At 46.7% G+C, this 22,872-nt stretch overlaps 1 protein-coding gene across 2 annotated transcripts; it reads left to right on the top strand.

Moving 5' to 3' along the window:
* Positions 1–412: 412 nt before the first annotated feature.
* LOC122368398 (neprilysin-11-like) lies at positions 413–22,488 on the top strand. 2 transcript variants are annotated; one of them, XM_043342338.1, is made up of 4 exons: positions 413–477; positions 823–992; positions 17,201–17,241; positions 19,629–22,488. In XM_043342338.1, the coding sequence occupies exons 2-4, from the start codon at positions 954–956 to the stop codon at positions 22,123–22,125; spliced, it is 2,577 nt and encodes an 858-aa protein (XP_043198273.1). In that variant the 5' UTR covers positions 413–477; positions 823–953; the 3' UTR covers positions 22,126–22,488. The 2 variants fall into 2 exon arrangements, with proteins under 2 accessions (XP_043198273.1, XP_043198353.1); XM_043342418.1 differs by lacking the exon at positions 17,201–17,241 and having other exon boundaries at positions 419–477.
* Positions 22,489–22,872: the final 384 nt, after the last annotated feature.

Raw genomic sequence — 22,872 nt, 5'->3', positions numbered from 1 at the left:
CAACTAGTGTACTTAGAATGGCAAGCGCTAAGAAGTGTCCATTTCGAGAGCCACGAGCCAGAGTGTATGATTCCGGTGAGGGCTGTGTCCGTTTTCCGAGTACCTAGGTATGAAACCCAAGTGCTAAAGAAGCTGTGTTTGATTTGTTATCAGGTGGAGCATAGCCCTCTGTACACAAAGCTTATTGGCCTATGCATAGACCTCTGTAGCCTGTATACATACCTGTGTATACAGAGGTCTATGGGTATACAAAGGTCTATGGGCGGATATATAATTTCCTACAGCAGACGGACCTCGATCCATGCGACGCTTCGATGCTTAGTGCTGCTCCCCTGCGGACACGTATTGAAGCTCTAGTTCAGATCAATGCCCAAGGCACCCGACCCTGAGAACTAGCAACGATCGTCCGTTCGTCCTTTCTATCGTCAGGACAGGATCAATCCACCCGCACCCTCGTCTACGCTGTCCGGGCTTACGGTAGGTAGTTTGTTTGTCGTTATTGGTTCTTTAACGCCACGGGCTGACGCGGACGGTACAAATCACAGCGCCGGTGGAGGACCAGCTCCAACCACAGTCCTGCAGAGTGACTGTTTCGGTCACTGTTTGGTCTGTCTCACCGTAGTGACACTCTTTCTAACATCATATTTAAAATAGACAAACACTATTCGTTAGAATTGTGTTTGTCTATTTCAAACGTTTTTTAGACATCGTTACTTAACTTGATCTGGTGACCTCAGACCTGACCTTAGATGACCCGGACTTAATAGCTCAAAAACGGTGGTGGCTGACCCCATTCGGCCATTAACTAATTATAACCCCCAGCCTCGCCGGCCTGAGTGCGCCCCTGCCACTCGACCTACCCCGCTAGATGACCTGTCGCCCAGGGGCACACGCGCGCTCCGGGAGCCGCCCAGTCTGTCGGCCGCCGTGGCGCGAGAGGGGTCCGGCTAGTGATGCTGACGGGGCTCTGGTGCAGTGCATGGGATTTGAAGGTGAGACATTCATTTATTATTACGTGATTCCTATGTAAGCTGGGTATATGTTAATTTAGCATGTTAGCTGCGGTTTTCACCTTTACAGGTAGTGTGCCAGCTTTCCTGGACCATATGGAGTTAATGACCCGGATAAGGAGAACCGGATTTTTAGAACTCATCCATATCTTCAAAACTCATGGAAACGTCTTAAATTCTTCAAATTTTGAGTACCCCATTGCGAAATTCGCCCCGACGGGTTGTCGGTCGTACCCCAACCACATTTCAATCCACTATGAACAATAAATGCACACACTAAAATCGCTATTACCGATAGGTTCATCCAATCAAGTTTCGATAAACCCGTTCATCATCATCTCCTGAGGTTTCGAACACGCCTGTTAGGTGGCTTCTGATGCTCGTCGAGGTCGGAATTTCCAAATACGCTGCTCATACTTTGTGGTGCGGTGGCGGTGCGTCGGGACGACGGTGAAAACAGGGCGCCTGGGGCGCCCTGTTTTCAACCAGCAGTTACTTATACGGTGAAAACAGGGCGCCTGGGGCGATTTGATCAAGGTTCGTGAAATTTACACGTGACGTTTAGCATATAGAAGGCCCACGGAGGGGGAGAATCTCCAAATGTCACGTGACTAATATGCCCTCCGGCGCCCTGTTTTCACCGGCGTCCGTGCGTCGGGCCGCGTGCTCTGACTTCGGCCAAGAAAAATGCGTCAGCTGATCATTGTCATTTCTGCCACTTTCGTGTGGTGAAATGGGGTCATAATTTAAGAGACGGCTGTTTCATATCAATTATTTTACATAAAATAATATTTCAAACCATAAATTAATGTTCGACAGCCAAATTAAGGAAACAATACCAATACAGGCTTACAGTTTAAGTTCGACATTGTGTTGTCTACGATTAGACAGCTGATAACTCATTCCCGTACGTCGTAGCTCTATAGGGGCATTCCACGTCAAGTGGGACAAAAAATGACCATTTTGAACCTCACCTCCTCCGATTTTTGCGAAACTTGGTGAAACTACTCATCTATATGTGAAAAGAAAGGAGACATTTTTTTGTCAAGATATGACGTCACGTTTCCGAGATACACGTCATCAAACATTGACTTAGGCAAGGCACATTATCATCTTTAAAGCGTCATAACTATTGAAGCTTTAGACATATCACCACGAGACAAAGTGTGAAATGGAGGGAATAGATCAGGCTTTAATTTGAGGATAACAATATTGACGTTTACTCACCTTGTTTACTCACCTTGTGGGGTTCCTCCACTTCCCAGCCTACAGGACGGGTGCAGGGAGGGAGAAGAGGAACCCGGAAGCACAAGACACGCCAGTTCTTCAATGCTAGAACTAATCCTGGCAGTAACTACATACCAGTATAACGCCTTATGGGGCGACTAACGGAGCGAGCGAGAGGGTGGGCCTTGCACGTGCGAAATTTCGAGGTGGTACCTCCAACTGACTTGTGCACGGCACCCTACTAACCGGTCTCTAGCGATGTGCCAAATTTGAGCACAATCGGCCCAGCCGTTCTCGAGATCTGGAAGCGGCACCCTGCACGTGCGCACGTGCAAAATGGGTCCCAACTGACTTGTGCACGGCACCCTACTACTGTTAACGCCAGACCCCTTGAGACCCTAATTTTTCGCGATTGCTTTTAAATGCGTGAAGGAATTTCAACCAAGCTCAGGACATGGCCGTTTCAAGACAGGCCGAAACTTTTACAATTTAGATATTTTATCGCCATTTCAATATTTCAGGCACTTGTCATTGACTCGTAATGTTAACTGTTTTTCCATCCTGGATAGAGGCTTTCTACGTCATATGACATTAGGCTCCGCCCACGACTGCGGCATTGACCCGTGCCCATCAGCGACCTCTGTACAAACGACACCCCTGCCATCTGTGAAGGACTATGAATTTCGCTGACGCTTCACGTGCTATGAGTCAATTGCAGCAGACGGTCAAGTAAATGTTAGGCTCTTGTTGACTCTTCTATATAGGACCAAGAGGACCATCACTCCTCAACCTACTACTCAGTCGTGCTTCGAACAAACGTTAACCCGCGCCCCGTAGGGCTACCGGCGGACCCTACCACCCGTAGGGGGGGGGGGCCGTTTCGGCCCCCCCCCTAAGATCTCGGAAAGTTACCGGCCGATTTTCAAAATTCAAACGGCGTTCGATAGCCCCACCCGGGAACTACCTTGTGACCAAATTTCATTGACCTAGGTCAAACCGATGACGTCACAGGTCAGGTCAAAGGTCAGATTTTCACCGTTCACAGGCATTTCAAGAAATGTGTTGTGAAATCGAGTTAATTGGTAATTTATTGAAAACCATCGATGGTACATTGTTCGTCAAACACATACTTTGCTATCTGAGGTCACTGATACCAGGTCAGGTCACAGCGAGGTCAGGTCACCGGGGTCACAATATGAAAGTGTCGTGTGATACATGTTTTATGGTCCATTTACATGACAAATGCGATTATGTGGGTTAGGCAGCCTTTGGGGCCAGCCTAGGTCACGTTTTGGTGAAGGTCAGGTCAAGGTCAGGTCAAATAAGGTCAAATTTCAAAGTTGATATTTTTGCATAAAATGGGTATCGATTCGATGCAGCTCGTCACGGGGAGTCTAATGGTGGTCTTTGTTTTGCTCTACGAGGTCTAGAACTGCCAAAAATTGAGTTTGAAAATTTGACGTCATCAATTTTGAACAGTTTTTTCGCTATAACTTGGCCAAAAAACGAGGTATCGATCTGAAATTTGGTATGTAGATAGAAGACGGTAGGTACTATCACATATATTCCGGTTTTTTTGAAACTCAAAAAACTTTTTGGATTTTTTGGCTAATATATCCAAAAAAATGTTTTTTTGATTTTTGGGGTTCAAAACTCAAAAATTTCAAAAATCCGAGATAGCAGTTTTGTAGCCCTGTCAATTCTACACCTTTTATGTCTTGATCATTTTTCTGTATCTTCAAAGCTGTAGGCCTGACAGGTCTTCTCGCGAAGGTCTTTTTTCGGTCGAAAATGACAACATGACGTCATTCTGACGTCATTTGTGGCCAACCTATCATAGCCTCTGGAAAAATTTTTGGTCACAATGTGTAAAATTGATGCCCGGAGGGGTCCTGAAAGTTTGGTGGCGATATCTGAAGCGGTTTAGGAGATATCGACCGAAAAGGACAGGGGGGGGGCCGTTTCGGCCCCCCCCCTACGGGGCGCGGGTTAACGATTCCTAACAAATACGATTTTCGATGTAGGGTATCTGTTTGAAATACGAGCGAGCCGTATGATGTGAAGCTCAGGCAATTAACTTATTATTGCGTTGTTCGATGGTTGCATAGCGATGTACAAATCGGCAGCTACTTGGTGACATCCGACATCCCATTATCGCATTATCTGCAACGCCATAGGCTTTACATACAGGTGAATATTTCATAACCTTATGTCAGTTATATGCCATCTGCCCGTCATTTGCAGCTTATAAAAAAAATATCAGCGAACATATCAGCATTGTAGAAGCAATGCGCATTGAGCATTTATGACTCCTTAGTCATCATGTCGCTCTCTGGGCACTGTCAGCCAAGACGCTACGCACAACTCCGCCGGCTTTCGGCACCGCTCGCCCGTCGCCCGTCCCCGCTCCCCGCCACAGCGAGAGTGACCGCGCGCCGGCCCGAAACCGCCGCAGGCCGAGACCACAAAGGCGGGGCTTAGCTGTGACGTCATAACGTATCACAGACTGACTGGTGATAGCCTCTACACACCGGATGAAAATCTTGCTCGAAATTTAACATTACGAGTCAATGACAAGTGCCTGAAATATTGAAATGGCGATAAAATATCTAAATTGTAAAAGTTTCGGCCTGTCTTGAAACGGCCATGTCCTGAGCTTGGTTGAAATTCCTTCACGCATTTAAAAGTAATCGCGAAAAATTAGGGTCTCAAGGGGTCTGGCGTTAACAGTAACTGGTCCCTAACCGTGTACCGAATTTGAGCGCCATCGGTCCAGCCGTTCTCGAGATCTGGAAACGACCCCTGCACGTGCGCACGTGCAGCAGCACCCCAACCTTAACACATGCAGATGAATCATCTGATGGAGACCTAACTGTGTACCGAGTTTCAATTCAATCGGCCCAACCGTTGTGCCGTTATTGAGGTTGCAATTTTGGGGGTTCTTAAAAAATGTCCAACTTTACCACGCGCCACGTGCGGTGGTTGGCAAGAACGCATGGTGGCCATCACACCGCAGAACTTTTACGTCCAAGTGACATTCAGTAAAGAAGACCGCTTGTCAATCGGATGTCCCGTTCCTAAGATATTAGCTTTTGAAGAGCGTCCCCACGGCCGGCCGGCCGCTCATACTCAGAAATTTCCGTTAATCTAAGGAAAGACTCCGCTCGCTTCGCTCGCTCCGTAATAAAGATTACAAACCGGAAAAGTGTGTCTGCATTGTGTCCATCATCAATTCAGGCTGTGTATCCCAACATACTGTCAATGTAAATGTGTTGTTTTACACAAAATCATACAGCTCGTCAGAAACGGTTTCGACCAGGAGTCGCTTGAAAGTGGAGAGATTTGGGGCCATTACCACTCTCTCAGGGAGGCTGTTCCATAAAAACACCTGGCGGTGTGAAAAACATCTTTTGCGTACGTCTGTTGCTGCCCGAGGAACCTGTAGCTTCAAATTGTGACCTCGAGTGCTGACATTCGGAGATGGTGTAAAGAAATGTTCCGGGACATTGCGGCTTTTTCCGTGGAAAATCTTCCAGTAATGAATCAAGTCTGCCCTACAAAGGCGACCTTTCACCGAGAACATGTTCAATTTTTTCAGCCTCTCTGGGTATGGCAAGTCCCCAAGTCCCTCCACCTGCTTTGTCCACCTTCTTTGAACACGCTCTAGCTTTCTTAAGTCGTCCACATAGCCGGTGTTCCAAAGGCATGACGCGTATTCTATGACAGGTCTTACATGTGTAGTGTACATAGGCGTCGCCAGAGATTTTCGGTTGGGGGGGCAAAATCAACTTTTGCGTTAAATATTGCCTTCCTCCAGTCGTTACTCATTCATTTTACGTATCATTCAACGCGCAATGGTGCGAGGAATACGATGGTGACAAGGTTTTCCTTGTAGCTATGACTTGCCATTTTTTTTTTACAGAAAATTCAAATTCTTAAATTTTTGAACAAAAAAAAAAACGATCGGTAGAATCACAATGGCTGCGCTTACCGACGCACTCTAGAGAGCCCCTGTGCAGACGCTCGTCGCTCATGATCATCACCCAGGAAAAGAGGTTAAAAACGCTCAGTTTAATCGAATCACCTTGCTGAAACCTTCATTCACGCATGCATGCAGACTGAGGTTCTACGTGAAATGCATAGGGCTTATCCCAGCCGCCGATTGAAGCTAAGTTGGGCTTTCGGCGGAGAGTGAATGTCTGAAGTGTGAATCGGAAGTAGGTAATTCATCTTTGCTCCAGTGAGAAGAGGTGTTTTGTTCACACGAGAGTGTGAACAAAATGTTTCTCGTTTTTCGTGTGCAAGGAAGCGCTGCAAACGCGAAGAAAAGATGTTTAACGGAACCAAAATTTCGCACGGCATAGCGGCAAGGGATCCTTTAGCGATAGGCTTGGGACTTCCAGGCCATTTTAGGCCACTCAGGGTCAGTGTGGGCTCTCAGAAGCCTGCTTAGGATCCTGAAGATCGGCGTTGGTCACCCCAAATAGTTACGTGTATGTGGTGCTTTAGGGCTTTCCGAGCCCAATGTGGGACCCTCAGAAGCCAGTTTGGGCAGCGGGCACTAAGAGACCAGGCCCAGGGTGAGCAGGGAGCCCTCAAATAGCAGTGTGAACCCTGGAGGTCTGTGTCGAATCCCTAAGGACCCAACATAGGGACGTAAGAAACATGTGCTGGGACCCTCAGAGGCACACCTGAGTCGTGACCCCTAAACTGCCGGCTTGGGCTCAGCAAAATCTCTCGCCTCAAAAGCTCGGCTGAGCTATCAGAGGCCTAAGGTTCTCATAAATTTTTGAAAGTACCTATCCTCAAAGATCCGTGTGGCCCTTCAGAGGTCTACGCATGTGTAAGGTCCTCAAAGACCCCTGTATGGGCTCTCAGAGAATATGAACACCAGTGGAACTCTCAGAGGCCGGTTTGGGCCCTCTGAAGGCTTCTTAGAGCTCAGTGGAGCTCCTTCGGAGCCTGTGTGAAATGCAAGCAGTCATGAGCCCTGTGGCACTTGAACGGTACTTAAGTCTGTCGCAGACATTTGACGAGAGTTGAAAAAGGCCCGAAGATTTAGTGTCACGCTTTGAACGCAAATTTTGTATCAGCACTTCAAAACTTATGAAAATCAGCTATAAAATGTAATAAAGAACCAACTACCCAGCCAGCAATTCGCTTGGGCTGAACTGTGGCAGGCGTCGGGCAGCTTGGGCTTAGCTTGGGTTTGCCCACTTTGATCAAAACCAATGTATTTTTTACTAGGGCTGAGCTGGGGCATGCCGCAGCTATGCCCACGTGCGGATAGCAGTAGCTCAGCCCGACATCTGCCCGCGCATCCAAAAGAGGCTTAACTTGGGCGGAGCGCGGGCTGATCAAGCTGGCTGTGTCCTTCGGCTAACTGGAGTAAAGCCGGAGCTTAGCCATACTTGTTCGGCTGTTCGCGCATGCGCAGTTCTGCGCCAATCATGTGCAGCGTTTGTGACAGTCTGTGCGCTGTGCGACGAAACGACACACCGGTGTTGGGGCATTTGGTGGTTGATGTTTGGGCGCGTGTGACAGCGCGAAGAAGGGATAGTGCTCACTGCTCTTATCAAGTGGACTGGCATGGAGTTTTACGGTAGGTAAGTGTATTGAATGGTGCGCTTGATCGTATGTAAACGTCATGATTTTGACTGAGTTTGACGCCATCAAACATGAAGCTGAATAGCTGTTCAGCCTGGCGACTTATACCCTCGCTCAGAAAAGCCGCATTGCGTGCCTTTAGGGTGAAATACCAGCACTTCTGAACCAGGAAAATGAAATACAAAACACAAATATTTATCTACTTATCACCGAGCACGCTCATTCTCTGTCCGCGTTGAAAATCAAATGAACATTCTATACGGATCAATGAGAAGTGCTTTTACAGTATTAATGCAACAATAAATTATTTGTCAAGCAAACATGCAATGTAAATTAAACCAATTAATCTCTTTTTCAGGTACGTACCATTAGAGCAAATAGTTCCAAAAGAATGGAATAGTTATGCAAACCAGGACCGGGTGGACGCCGCAGTCGCCCTCGCCAAGTGGTTTAGCGGAAACTGCCTGCTTATAATTAAGTAGGCATGCCTACATATAGGTACGGAAACTGCGCCGAAAGCTGGCCGACCACCTACTGCAGATGTGTGTGTGTGGAGGAGCCAGACGCCTCCAACGGAGTGAAGTTCCTTATAAACGATTGTTTGCTTATTGCTTTATGTCTTATGAGCGATTACTTGCTGTCCTTACTTTATGCTTTCAGTTGAGTGTTAAACCAAGTATTATGAACGGGGAGGGAGGCTAGCGGGCCTTGTGATTGTTTTATAGTTTTGATGGCGTTTTTCATGACTCATGCCATATTACTGCTGCATTTTGCAGTCCACTGTTTCATGTATTTGTGTTTCATTTGACGTGTCTGTAGTCGTTTGAAATATACATTCAATCAAAGTCAACCACTACTTTCCTTTTGCAATGCTCGAGCCTCGATGACCGGTTACCAGAGCATATGAGTGACCGTAACAATTTTAAATATGCATTGAAACCACACAACCTGCTGAAAGTGCATTGGCTGCTCCTTGCTACTTGATCCAGTGTGAAGCAAAAGCAAGATGAAGTCAAGTCGAGACTTGAGAAAACAGGAGCCATCACTCGAGCCGAACCCGAGCAAAGCCACAGCAGTTTGCAATGTATAAACCCCATTCACTTCTATGGCTTAAGTCGGGATAGACAGGGCACACAGAGTGGGCTTGCCGGAGTTCAGCCCGCTCGGGCCCAGAGTAATCTCCATTTTATAAATGGATTCATTGCTCGGGCTTAAATCGGGCTAACGCCAATCGTCGCTCAACTAGGGCTTAACTACTGCTGTCCGGAGCTCGCAGAGCGGGCATACCTCCGGCGGAGCATGGGCTTTAGTCGGCGTATTTGTGTCATACGCCGACTTTAGCCCAAGCCCTAGCCGACTTTAGCCCGACTAGAAATCTCGGGCAATCCGCACTTGAGCCTGCTTGGGCCCGGAGCAAAATTGCTGGCTGGGTAGGAACATGAAATGAATCACAGTATTGACATTTCCGAGTCTGGAGTCGGCGTCTTGACGATGCTGGCGACTGCGAGTCCGACTCTGGCTTGAACGAGTCTGACCTCACAGGCATTCTCAGAAAGGTACCCCCATTTTTCCCGACTCCAAAATCTCATCGGATCTGTATCGATCTCAGGGGGTGCCCGGTCCGAGGTTGGGGGGGGGGGGGGCAAGCTGCCCCGCTTGCCCCCCCCCCGTGGCGACGCTAATGGTAGTGTAGAAGAAAAGCAGAAAGTCAGGACTGCGACAAACAGTTGCCCTAAGGAAGCTCTGGCACAGAGCAGCTGCCTTGTGGGCAACAGATGAAATGTGTTCATGAAACTTTAAGGTGTTGTCGATAATAACTCCAAGGTCTCGGTGGGTTTCACAGGCCGGTAACGGAGCGCCATTCAGGAGGTAACCCGGTTGTGGCGTGTTGTGGCGCTTCCGTGAAAATCTCAGTACCGCACATTTTTCCCCGTTGATGGTCAGGCCCCACGACGTTGATGTTATGCACAGTACATCAATGTCGCGCTGCATTTCGTCCACGCCTGGTAACACAGTCGCAGAGTCTCTGGAGACATGTCTAACGCACGCATATAGCTTAAGATCATCGGCAAATATCTTATAGGTCCCGTTGAGTTTGGATCCAATAAAGTTAATATATATCAAAAATAACAAAGGGCCCAGCACGGATCCCTGCGGAACGCCACTGAGTACTTGCCTCTCGCTGCTGGTTATCCCTTTCACACACACGCGCATCGTTCTCCCGACGAGAAACGAGCCAATCCAGTCTAATAATTTGCCGTCAATCCCAATGCTTTGTAGTTTCTTTAGCAGTATTTCATGGCATACAACATCGAAGGCCTTACTATAGTCGAACAGGATTACATCGACCACCTCCCCGCTATCCATGCAGTGCGCAACATGATCATAAACAAGTAGCAACTGTTCCATGGTTGATCGTCCTGGTCGAAAACCGAACTGGTGGTGGGACAAAATGGAGTTCGCTTCCAGGTACTCTCGCAAGCATTTAACAACAATCTTTTCCATGATCTTGCACGGTACCGATGTAATGCTGACCGGTCGATAATTTAGGGGTTCGTAGCGAGTACCTTTTTTAAATATAGGGACTGCCAAGGACTGCTTCCAAAGTGCAGGAATCCTTCCCTCTCGCAATGATCGGGAAAATATCACATGCAGGGGATATGAAAGCTCATGGGCACACATCTTAAGAACCATGGGATGGATATTGTCTGGGCCTGCTGCAGTATTTACATCAGTGAAATTCAAAAGTGCTTTAACTTCCCCTACAGTGACGTAATTAACTAATTAGTGTACTTAATTAAAGTTCAAAAAATAAATTTTGATTTTCTGAAAGATGGGTACCCTTCGATTTTGCTGATTTTTACATATCTTATTCTCCTATACATTAGCTACATCATATAAAAAAATCGAGAATGGGCCGACGTCTACGTAACTGTCTTTTGGACTTCGTAATGTCTGGCACTCGCGTGTTTCGTTTTAGCAACCAAGGAGAGGCGCTACCCGAAGATGATTCTTTCTACCCCAAACCAAAGCAAACCTAACCTGACCCGGCGTGACCTGACCTAATCTAACACGCGTAAATATATACAGCCCTCACGGCAGTTGCCGACTGGCCAAATGCTACTTAGATACGAACATTAGCCCTCACGACATTTGCCGGCTGGCCAGATGCTACGTAAAAATCGAATGCGTGTTAAAACACTTGAGGCTGACCGGCTGCGAGGCAGCGACCTTTATATTATGAGGTGGGTACACTCGGCACACTAACTACTAAGCCATGAAGATAGGTGGTCATCGTTGAGATGTAAGCCAGTTTTTTTTTTTTAATGATGCCATTGGGCATTCTCCGGGCAGCGCCTCTCTTTGGTTGCAAAAAAGAAATACGCCTGACTCTCCCAGCGTATAGGGGAGAAAGGCCCGGTTTAGCAAAAAAAGGTATTTTAAAAAACGGAATTTGAGTTGTAAGTGGGCGGTGGGGAACTTTATCGTGTGCCAATTTCATGGCCCTAGATCAATATCTTCAAGATCAAATGAGGTTAAACGTGATCAAATTTGCTATAGTGACTATTTTGCGTTTATACGCCCATAGCTCTAAGAGTTACTTTTTTTCCTATTTCTTCCTTTATACGACATTTGTAATGTTATGAGAATTTCTAGTTAATCTAACCATAAATTTGGTAGTTAGTGGCCTGATAAAAGTAAGATGTCGCCGGCAGAGGCGGGGATCGGCCGACGCGGGAAACGTTTCAGTCAAAGATTGTGTTTGCACCCTAATAATTCAATTTTTACCAGTTGATTTTCGATATTCATTTGGTTGGCCATTAGATTGCGTGTACATTTTTAAGCCTTCACACAAAATTTGATACGAATCAATCATAATCAGCTCAGCGGTAAGAAGCGCAGTGCAAAGATGGAACAGTCCCGTGCCGGCACAGTCTACCATTCAGGCGGCAACGGCTGGCGCCGGCCGCCGCGCCGCTCCGGCAAGATGTTTGACTTTACACCGCTATTACTAGAAAAGTTGAGGACCGATTTACCTATTTCTTACACGGGAGGATTTGCAATTCAATTCTGGACAGATACTGAAATTTTGACGTTAATATAATAATTGTATCGTGAGTTATTGGCGAAAAACAGGTGGGGTTGGCGAAATCCGCCCCTTCCATCGGCCGTACTACGTTGCACTACTTGTTGCTATATCATCCAACGGTGCGAGCGACTTTAGCGAGTGTCATTTGAGCGAACGTCATTTGAGCGAACCATTTTCAGCGAATGGCAATTCAGCGATTATCAAGTTCATCGATTATCAAATATAGCGATTATCAATTTTAGCGAAAGCTATGTTTCAGCGACATATATTTCGTCGACTACAATTTGAGCGACTGTCAGTTCAGCGAAACATTTCATCGTCCTGTAACGGTGGATTTTTTTCTTTTGCGAGCGTATGCGTACGAATGTTTCCGGAATCTCTCATGGTTATCCGGTACTGGATGGCGGATGTCGCGAGTTCAAAGGTCAGGCATTTACTTGAGCTCCAATTTTAATGCTACATTTGTCAAAAATTCCAACGGTTCAATTTCACCCCCCCCCCCCTAACCCACCCTGCTCTTTGTCAATAATGGTGGCCAAACGTTTGTTCAGAGATCAATATTGCTTGTGCTTTTTTTCGCGAAATTGCCCCGCTTGAAGTTGGATCAGTTCCCCATGTTGTAAAATTTGTTATTGCCCCAAGCACCGTACGAATTTCCAGATATTTGGGTGAGGTCCCTGAAACATAGACTGGATTCCCCTGTGCCATCTCTCTATAGTTCGTTTTTCTTAAGTTCGACCCTCACTGTAATCGTCTCTTTGAACATAGCACGAGAATTGCTAGCTGAATTACTTAGAAAACTGGCTGGCGCACATTGATTTTACAGACGATTAATTTTACTGAAAATTATTTCTTCCTGGCTCTTATTTCCCAGACTCCTAGCTCGTAGTCGCCTTTATATACAACCCCACAGAGATAGACATCTTGTCAGAAATTATAACTGAACTGATCAATAGATCGTACGGCGTTTAACAGAACGGTATATCATCGGTTTTTAAAACTTATTTGGAAAATATTATTCATGTCTGCAGTACAATGTGCGCTAACCAGTTTTCTTAGTAATTCAGCTAGCAATTCTCGTGCTATGTTCAAAAAGATGTTTACAGTGAGGGTCGAATTTAGAAAAAACGAACTATAGTTTGTTATTGATCCTTGGCATTCCTTCCGTCGCCCTATCTCTCACGTTCCACATTTTCAATTCAAATTTTGCCCGCCTCCTTCCCCTCCCATGCACCCCTTGTTTGTCATCCGATGTACATATGTTTCTTTCTACAATTCAAATGATACGTAAAGAGGTGCAATAATTTCCGAAAAGTAGCAAATGATTGACTTTCGTCGCGTCCGGTTATTCGCTGTAACTGCATCGCTCAACTGGTCTCCCACTGACCACCATATGTTCGCTCAATCTGGTTTCGCTGATTCTGGTCCTCGCTAAAGTTGATAATCGCTGTGATTGAATTCGCCGACTTGGCAATCGCTGAAAAAGCCAATCGCTTAAATTGATAATCGCTGAAAATGTTTCGCTCAAATGTCGTTTGCTGAAATGACGTTCGCTCAGGTGTCGCAGAACCATCATCCAAAGTTATCGTTGGCCCACTCTAATTTTCTCAGCACGTGTGCGTTACGTGTAGTGGAACACAATATCTAAATTTGAGCAAAATCGAAGGGTACCCATTTTTCACAAATTAGATTTTAAGAAATTAAATCAAAATAAAATAAATTCAAAATCACAAAAAGTGTAAAAATTGCCAAATTTAACTAGCATAACTCCTTATGTACACGGTTCAGTTTGTTTGAAATTAATGGCTTCAAAAATGTTGAAGCTATTAGAGCACTTCACGGATAGGCTTTTTAGGATCCGGCCCGGCCCATATCCGGCAAGTCATATCCAGATCCGCCCATTATCCGCCTTTCTTTGAATATCAGAATCCGGCCCACCCATGGCCCGTATATTTGCAGCCAAACTTCCAAAAAATATCCGTAATGATCCGTTTCACCAATAACTGGTTTCACCCAAAACTGGACTAACAAATTCAATCTAAGGGACCAGACAGCCATACATCTCATCATAGACCATCATGGTTCCAAAAACCATGCATACATTGCATAAATTATCCACTTGAAGACAAGTCTTGTGACAAGTGAGTGTCATAAAATGATGCCTATTACTTTAATCAAACCTCTGCTGCCGCTTAACACATTAGGTTGATTTTTAACTTCAATGTTGAATGTTAAAATTTTGATCCGTTTTGATCCGGGTTCAACCTTCAATTCCCAAATCCGGCCCGCCCATATCCGTTCTTTTTTAACAAATTTAGAATCCAATCCTATCCGGTCCGCGGATTTATCCGTGGATAACGGATTTATCCGGCCCATGAAGTTCTCTAGAAGCTATAGATCTTTCAAGATTGCAATACACGTCCAGTTCTGCTAAAAAAGCAGAAGTTAAGCGGCTTGTATCTCTGTAGCCCGAGGGCATATGACAAAATCCTTTCACCCTCAGAGGTTTCAACCAATAGCCAATAAGTATACCAAGTTTGAACAAAATCGCAGAGGTGGCCGATTTTGGCTGTCCCGGTTGACATGGAATGCCCCTATAATGACCTTTGCTTGTTGTCACATGTGCGCCGCATTCGCGATTGTTGCCGACGCCTGTTTGCAGGTCAGCCCACTACAGTTGTTAAACATATCGAAAAACCGATAAACTTTTAGGCGAAAAAAGCAGAAGCTTCTTATCCTAGGAAAAATAAAATAGGAAATCTTTGAAAGGTGGCACACTACCTTTAAGTTCCTCTTTAGCGATTACATATTTTTGTTATTGATACATGGCAACTGGCAATAGTGAACCGCTCGTGTTCCAATCCTTTTTCAATTTGCCTCAGGATCGGCAACATATTTAGCGACAGTTATTGGGATGGGCCATATAACAAAAGAATAGTACTGTGTGGGGTAAGGGCAATAAAGAAAATGTTTCCCTACGTGACGCCACTGTAGCCCTTGAAAGAAGGCTTCAACAAGCATTATTGCCCTCGGCTACACTTCTGGCAATCAACCATGTTTCAGTCTTGACCCTCGGGCTTCAGTGACTTTACATCAGGCAATATTTTTTAATATTGCTCGCAACCACATACAGCATTCGTGTATTAGAGTGGTGCTTATTATTCTGCATGTGTTTTATTGTGCGCGTGGCTGGGGTAAAATCTTGACATGAAAACATCTCACTGTATAGGTACAAATGACTCGTACATACAGGGATGTTCACGAAAAACTAACACATTTTATTTCCGAATTACGAGAAAACACTTGCCCTCAGAACGGTGATCATGCTATGGGCAAATAGAGTGGACTTCTAAGTTTGTATTGACATATTTTGGGATCATGTCATTTTCGTTTCTAAGAAGTTACAGCGTATTTTGCAGATGACGAGTTTTTGGAGCAGTGCACCAAGGCAGTGCACGACTCAGCCCGAAACAGGAAATTATTCCCCGTTTTTGGGCACGTGCCTGGAGAATTGCAACACCTCTCACTGCACTCGTCGGGAGGTTTGATGTCCTTTGGGCCGCTGCTACAGATCATGTCACTCACGTGACCCCACAGGAATAGTCCACGGAGTTGAGGTAGAGCGAAATGGCCGGCTATGGGTGAGAGGTGATGCGCGAGACAAGTGCCCCCTCCCCCCTGTTCTCGTGTGAGACCGATGATCGCCGTTACTGTACGTAGGGTGGCCCTGACGTGCCAGAACCACCAAATGGTGTAGACGTCGACCCATTTCCGCTACAGTAGCTAACAGAAGCTGTTAAAAGATGGCACGGTACCACTCTACAGTGACTGTCAGCATGCGGCCATGGTTTCTGACATCAGCACTTCCAAGTCTGCCAATTTTGGCATTCCTTAGGAATTTGCCCACAATATGCCAATAGTATAAAACATAATCCATCCAAACATTAATATGTCAAATTTTAGACGAATTCGTAGACTGGTTCAGTCGTGGTGGCAGATGGCAGCCGCGAGAGCTTCATTGTTTTTCCGTTAAGTTTTGTCGCCAAGTCAAATTTCCCCATTTTAACGCTTTCTTATTTATTTGGAAGCTCATGTGATGCTAACTAAAGGAGCTATGCAGATACAAAACTTTTTTCAACAGGCTTTCGAATGGCATGCAAGTCAAGTCTCCGTGAGCTCTCACATGCTCACAAAGTCGTTTTAAAATGTGTCAGTTTTTCGTGAACATCCCTGTATATAGCTCATAGTGTATGGTGATTTGTATGCCGTGCCTATTCACATGCTTGCTTCTTTACTCTTTATTCTTTATAAATCTGAAATGTGCACGATCGTTAACAAAAATCAGGGCAATGAGGCGTAAAAAAGTTAATGAATAACTTTTCTTATTTAGAGAAGTTGTGCTACAAAAAGCGCATCGGATATATTGGATGTAAGCGTGCTCATGAGCATAATTATAATAAGTAAAAGCAAAATAAAGGATCTGATTGAATTTCTAACGCCAGAGTAATCCTGAATGCCCCTGACAATTTTTGTCGCATTCAGATCTTGACCTTTCCCAGCCGAGGCATCGCATCGAGTGGTGCCATCCCCTGACGTTTTTTTTTTTCACGGTGGCTCAAAAAGCGGGGGGACAACTGAAAATTAGCATGTCCTATTTTTCATTCGAGACGGATAAGCAATTTCAGGTCAGGTAAGGTCACTGACCTATCACCTATGACTTCATGAGTGAGCCCCTACACTGTCCTAAAATACTGCTACTTTGCAACGCCATCAGTGCCAGCGAACCCCTTTGCATGAAGATGAAACTACAGGATTTAATAAATATTAACCTCCAGATAGCTATGGTGACTCCAGTAAATATTAACCTCCAGAGTCACCACAGCTATAGCTGTTTTTTGTCACAATGGTCACCTGAGGTCAGGACAGTGAAAGTTATGAGGTCAGTGAAAGCTATCAAATTTTTTATTTTGGAGCCAAAAGCAATTAGCACTATCTCAATCACATAAAATCGTGATTCCATGCACTCCATGGCCCCTGCAATTTTCACTGTTTCACTTTTGCGTTGACAATGAATGACTCATTTTTCGCCAATAATTCCCGATCAAATTGAGCTAGCGAGTCAAGAAAGTCACTAATCGAATATAAAATGCCTCCGGAATAGAGTGCTATGTAGCATGAAATCGTCCGGCCTAAAAAGTAATGACAGTACTGTTAAATGCATTCGATAGGAAGTTTATCACTAACATTTTCTCAAATTCCATTTCAGGCCAAGGACCCTACTAGTAAACAACTACTAACATTCTGCAGGTACGAAACGGATCAAACGAATCAAATAGGTTTTTTTCCCACACAACAGCACAACTGCCGCTCAACTATCGGTCGCCTCCCGACCATCCAACCCAATCCGCTTTGGGCTGTTAGTTCTCCCATCAGTCCCTAGGTGGCAGCAGTGGTAGGCGCCTGAAGTTATACTGTGCCGCACTGCCCGCACTTCAGCTTAGTTCATCTAAATGTTCCTAGAGGGCAGCAGTGGTAGGCGCCTGAAGTTATACTGTACCGCTCTACAGCTTAGTTCATCTAAATGTCCCTAGATGGCAGCAGTGGTTGGCGCCTGAAGTTATACTGTGCCGCACTACAGCTTAGTTCATCTAAATGTCCCTAGATGGCAGCAGTGGTTGGCGCCTGAAGTTACACTGTACCGCACTACACCTTAGTTCGTCTAAATGTCCCTAGATGGCAGCAGCGGTAGGCGCCTGAAGTTATACTGTACCGCACTACAACTTAGTTCACCTAAATGTCCCTAGATGGCAGCAGACAGCAGTGGTAGGCGCCTAAAGTTAACTGTCGCAAGGCTAAAAGCGCCTGTCGTCCGCGCAATATGCATAGTTACGTGGCGCGACATTTGGGACGGGTTCTTCTCTTTTTTCTTTTGCTTATTAAATGATAATGATCAGTAAATAGTTCATGCACCTGATAGTTTACTTTTCACTTAGCCCTTAAATTAGTAGCTATCAGGCGTTCTCGTTACAATAATTCTCTTCTCATTTTTTGTTTTACTTCACATATCCGTTCAGTCACGGAGATATTCACATTTTTTTTTGCTGTGTGCGATGCTCATCTTCGTTCCGACTCGGTCTAGCTGTCTCCGTCTTCTGGCCCCGTCTCCCGTCTCAGGTCCCCCGTCTCCCGTCTCCATCTCCCCGCTCCCGTATCCGTCTCCGTCTCCGTCTCCGTCTCCGTCCCCATCTCCGTCCCCATCTCTGTTTCTGTTTCTCTTTCTGTTTCTGTCTCTGTCTCTGTCTGTCTCTTTCTCTGTCTCCCAAAGGACTCAGTTACAGGCTGTCCCTGTCTCATTCTCTTTGCTTCCGTGTGTTGTTTCTCTCCCAGCTTCTGTTTATCTATATGCCTTTGCCTGTGTTTGTATCTTGCTCTTGCGTTTCTTCGTCTTGCCTCGATCTAAGTCGATTTTTGTCTCTACTTGTCTAGTATAGTTCTAGTCTCCATTTCTCTCTCTCTCTCTCTCTCTCTCTCTCTCTCTCTCTCTCTCTCTCTCTCTCCCTCTCCCTCTCCCTCTCTCTCTCTCTCTCTCACTCTACCTTTTACCCTCATCACTGTCACTCTATAACCCTTCCTCCTTCCCTCATTACTCATTCACTCTCATTTTTTTTTCACTAATTTTCTCTCTCCATACATATCTCTCTCTTTTTCTCTCTCGCTCTCATTTTTTTTCTCTCTCTCTCACTCATGTTTCTCTCTCTCTCTCTCTCTCTCTCTCTCTCTCTCTCTCTCTCTCTCTCTCTCTCTCTCTCTCTCTCTCTCTCTCTCTCTCTCTCTCTCTCTCTCTCTCTCTCTGCCTCTTTATCTCTCATCACAATATCTCACAGTGTCTGTCTCTCCGTCCCTCCCTCCCTCCCTCTCTTCCCTCCCTCTCTTTATCATTCATTTGACATAAGCCCTGTTTCACGGCCGCTAGCAACACGCTGCCAGCGCATTTCGCGAGCTGATGTCACAGATAGTGGTATGGTAATGTTGGGGATACGAGTTTGTTGATGTCTCCATGGAAACCCAATTTGACACGTGTGCTGGCAGCGTGTTGGCAACGGCCGTGGAACAGGGTCATGCTGTCTGGCTCCACCATGAACGTGTTGCCAATAGCATTTATCGCCCATCGGTCGACCGTCTGAATCCTGCTCCAGGTGGCGCTTCGGCGGGTCCGTAACGCTGTTCAGATGTCCTCGGTGTAGGCAGTCCGGACCGATGATCTCAGGTCACCAAGGTCACAGATCAGCGGTTGTCGGTTTGATGAAGCTGTAATGTGGAGGGCCTGTGAAAGTAAACCATTAGGGCAATGTAAGGCATTGCATTTGACCCACACAGGAGTAGGGGCATTTTCACTCTCCCTCTTTATTTTCTGAACAGCTGCTTCGAAACATGTAGTGATTGATAAGGGTTACAGGATGAATAAATACATATCTCGAATATTTTCCTTTCGGATGTTCTATCGGCCAGGATAATTTTGCAACCTCCATAACAAGTTGTTCGGAGAAATTAGGCTTTTCTTGGACGGACTTCATTATTCTGAGAAAGTCGTGCGTAACTTCCCCATCTCCCATATTGATGTGCTACGATGGCCACCACTCTGGCGCGGAATAATTTAGGTGTTACGAGGCGCTGACGAGAGCATTTTCTTTCAGAATCGACATGACCGCTACCACGAGCAAGGAGTCGGTGGAACAGCAGCTTGGCAACCTGTCCTCGCCAGCCAGCCCTACAGCAGCTGCCGCAGAAGTCGCTCCTGCGCCGGCTCGTAGTTCTGCAAGTAGCGACCAGGCGGCGCACGACACAGCCAGCGACCATGGGAGTGATGATCCGAGCGTTCTGGGTGCAGATTTTCGTCTCCTTCCACCGGACGGTAATCGACTAGTGACGCGCTGGAGAATGTTGAGCCGAGCTCTCCACATTGACCAGGTTCCGGTGCGACACCTGCTCTCCTTTGGACTGGTCGCCTTGATTGTGATCCAGATCGCCGTCCTGGTGACCAGAGATCGGGGAGGCACTGGAGCAGAGCGCGTCGAGGCCCTTGCCTCTGCCGAAGCTCACGCGAAGCCCCTAACCTGTGAGAAGCCTGGATGTGTGCTGCAGGCCGCCGAAACGATAACATTCATCAATGATTCTGTCGACCCCTGCGAAAACTTCTTCGAGTTCGCGTGTGGCCGCTTCAAAGAGGTGCACCCAAGTCCAACGGGTGCAGAGTTCAACACTGCTGACCTGCTTCGAATGAAAAACCGCCGTCAAGTACTGCGACTTTTGCGGGACGATCAGTACTACAACAGCTCTTCTGCCATCAGTAAGGCGCGTCTCTTCTTCTCCACTTGTATGCGAGCCTATCAGTACAGTCTCAACAATGTACCCGACTTGGTGCACATGCTGCAGCAGTTCGGTGGCCTCGACCTTTTCGGGACGTGGAGCTCCTACTCGTGGAACTTCAATGACGTTCTCATCAACGCCAGTGCAGTGCATTTGCTCGACGCGTTCTTCGAAGCCATCGTCTGGCGACCTGAGCTGAGTGTGGTTGACCTGCATGTACCGGCGAAACTGGATCTCACCCTGAGCATTAGCACTCGACTTCAGGAGCCGCCACTGCCGCGAGTGGACAACCAAACCCGTCATCTGATCGGCGAGGTTCTGAGACAACTAGAGCTGGACACAAAGGACAGAATCCATCCACTGGCTCGTGACTGTAACAACACCTGCATCGAAGAGATGACAGAGGACATCGTAGCCGTGCAAGAGGCTGTTCTGGCCATCACTCCTAAGCGGGGGTTCTTTGCTCTGACGGCGGAACACGCGTACACCCTTGTTACAATGCCTGAGCTGATGGCTATGGTGCCTCAGGTGAAGTGGAGACGTCTGCTAGACGCCATGTTCGGCGTCGGTGTCGTGCCCGATTCGGTGAGCTTCAGGATACCGGGTCGCGCGTACATGGCAGGCGTGAGTCGCATCATCGACGACACCCGCATCAAGCGGCTTCACCACTTTCTCATGTGGCCGGTGATCAGACGCTACCTGGTGGCTCTGGGACCCGTGTACTCGACGCTCGGTGAAGAGCTGGACAGGAGCACTCGAGGCCGAGAGGTGGTAGATTCAAGGGAAGTGCAGTGTACCAAGCTGTTGGGAAGCCATATGATGCCCGCTCTCCATGGGATCCTCATGGCCTCGCATATCGGAGAAGACAGAGTACAACATGTTCGGGATCATCTCCTGAAACAGGCGCTGGTAGTCTTTGGCGACAACTTTGGCTGGATGACTGACGAGTCGCGGACAGAGTCACTGAAGGTGTTGGAAAAAGTCCACGTGGACTTCGCTTTGGACAATTTAAAGCAGACCCTTAACGGACTCGATGAGTTCTATGCGCCCCTCCAGTTCCGCAAACTAAAGTTCTTCGATAACTTGCGCAATCTGTATGCTTTCAACAAGCCTGGGAAGATCAGTGGTGGGTTCCAAGTCCGGAGGAGAGTGGATGACCTCGGCATGACCTACGACCCGAGATCCACCACGCTGACTGTGCCGTTCGGATCCCTCCAGATTCCGTGGTACCACCCGGACGTCCCGGACTACTTGAACGCGGCCACGCTCGGATCTCTGGTGTACAACACTCTAGCCGACAACTTCGTACTGAGTCCAGTCTCGCCGGATCTGACGTACCTTTGGGACCACGAGACGCAGCAGCGCTTCCGAAAGTTCGCACTTTGCATTGAAACGGCGCTGCGAAACACTTCAACACCGAAAACGGATAGTATACTGACATTATTCGCACATCCCCGCAACATCTCATCAAACTTGTCAGCTGATACTATCGCTGCGATCAGTTGCTTCGTCGCGTACCACAGTTCCTACCGCTTGTTTGACCGTCTCAGAAATCAAGGACAGACATTCATCCTGCCCGGGATGCACCACACCACCCCCGAAAAGGCTTTTTACCTGTCGTTCACACACACGCGCTGCACCAACGGCCTTCCTCTGCTCGTCCTTCCAGCTGACATCTCTGGCAACAGCAGGGTTATCATCATGCCCAAGGAGCCCGAGCTTCTCAATCATCTCTTTCTGAGTGACCCCACCTTTCGCGAGACATACCAGTGCAAAGGTCCAGTGCCGCCCGAACATGCCATGGGCCTATGCTCCCTGTTCTGATGCAGGGCCTACGTGCAGATCTTGTACAGTTTGTTGATAGTTTTTGTGCCAGAATTTAGCTTCTCGAAATTGAAATGACACTGATTCAATATCTTGTCGAATTTGTGCGTTATCGTACTGTGCATTTTGTCTGGTTCCTAATGGATCAGTATTACACTTGTGCAATTTCGACTGTAATCGTGTCGTATGGTACGCGGCTTTGCCATGCAACATGAGCGTTTGATACAAGCCTCTTACGAGAATAGTACCCAGTCGGACAATGTGGGTATGATGAGGGATAATGCCGGTATTCTCTGCTGGTTCTCTGCTTTGCCCATCGTGTGTGATATTGTCGCTAGAAATACATGAAATGAAGGCTCGGGATCAATTGCATTTTATATCGGATCCATGATTTTTGAGCTTTCTGCAAACATCTCACAAACTGATCGGTCTGAAAATCGGTGTAACATAGTACCCACTTCTTGCAGAAGCTGTTGATTATACCTAATATGTCATCACTGACTTATATTGTCATGCATCAGGCCATTTTCCAAATCAGTGGTTTTAAGATCAGGGGCAGCTGCACTCAATGATCCATCTCTGGTATACGAAGAAAGAAAATATCTCGAGGAAGCCACAAAACAAGCATAAGGAATGATGCGTACCTATCATTGGGATAAAAATATTGCATTACGATCACACATAATCTCGTCTCAAAGCATCGTTTAAATGCAAAGCATGTCATCGCTGTAAAAAAAAACGACACAT

Source organism: Amphibalanus amphitrite, unplaced genomic scaffold (genome assembly GCF_019059575.1).
Source record: "Amphibalanus amphitrite isolate SeventyFive unplaced genomic scaffold, NRLGWU_Aamphi_draft 000003F_arrow, whole genome shotgun sequence".
Taxonomy (NCBI): Eukaryota; Metazoa; Arthropoda; class Thecostraca; order Balanomorpha; family Balanidae; genus Amphibalanus; species Amphibalanus amphitrite.
The sequence above is the reverse complement of the archived record's forward strand: the minus strand, read 5'-3'. Positions and strand labels throughout refer to the sequence as shown.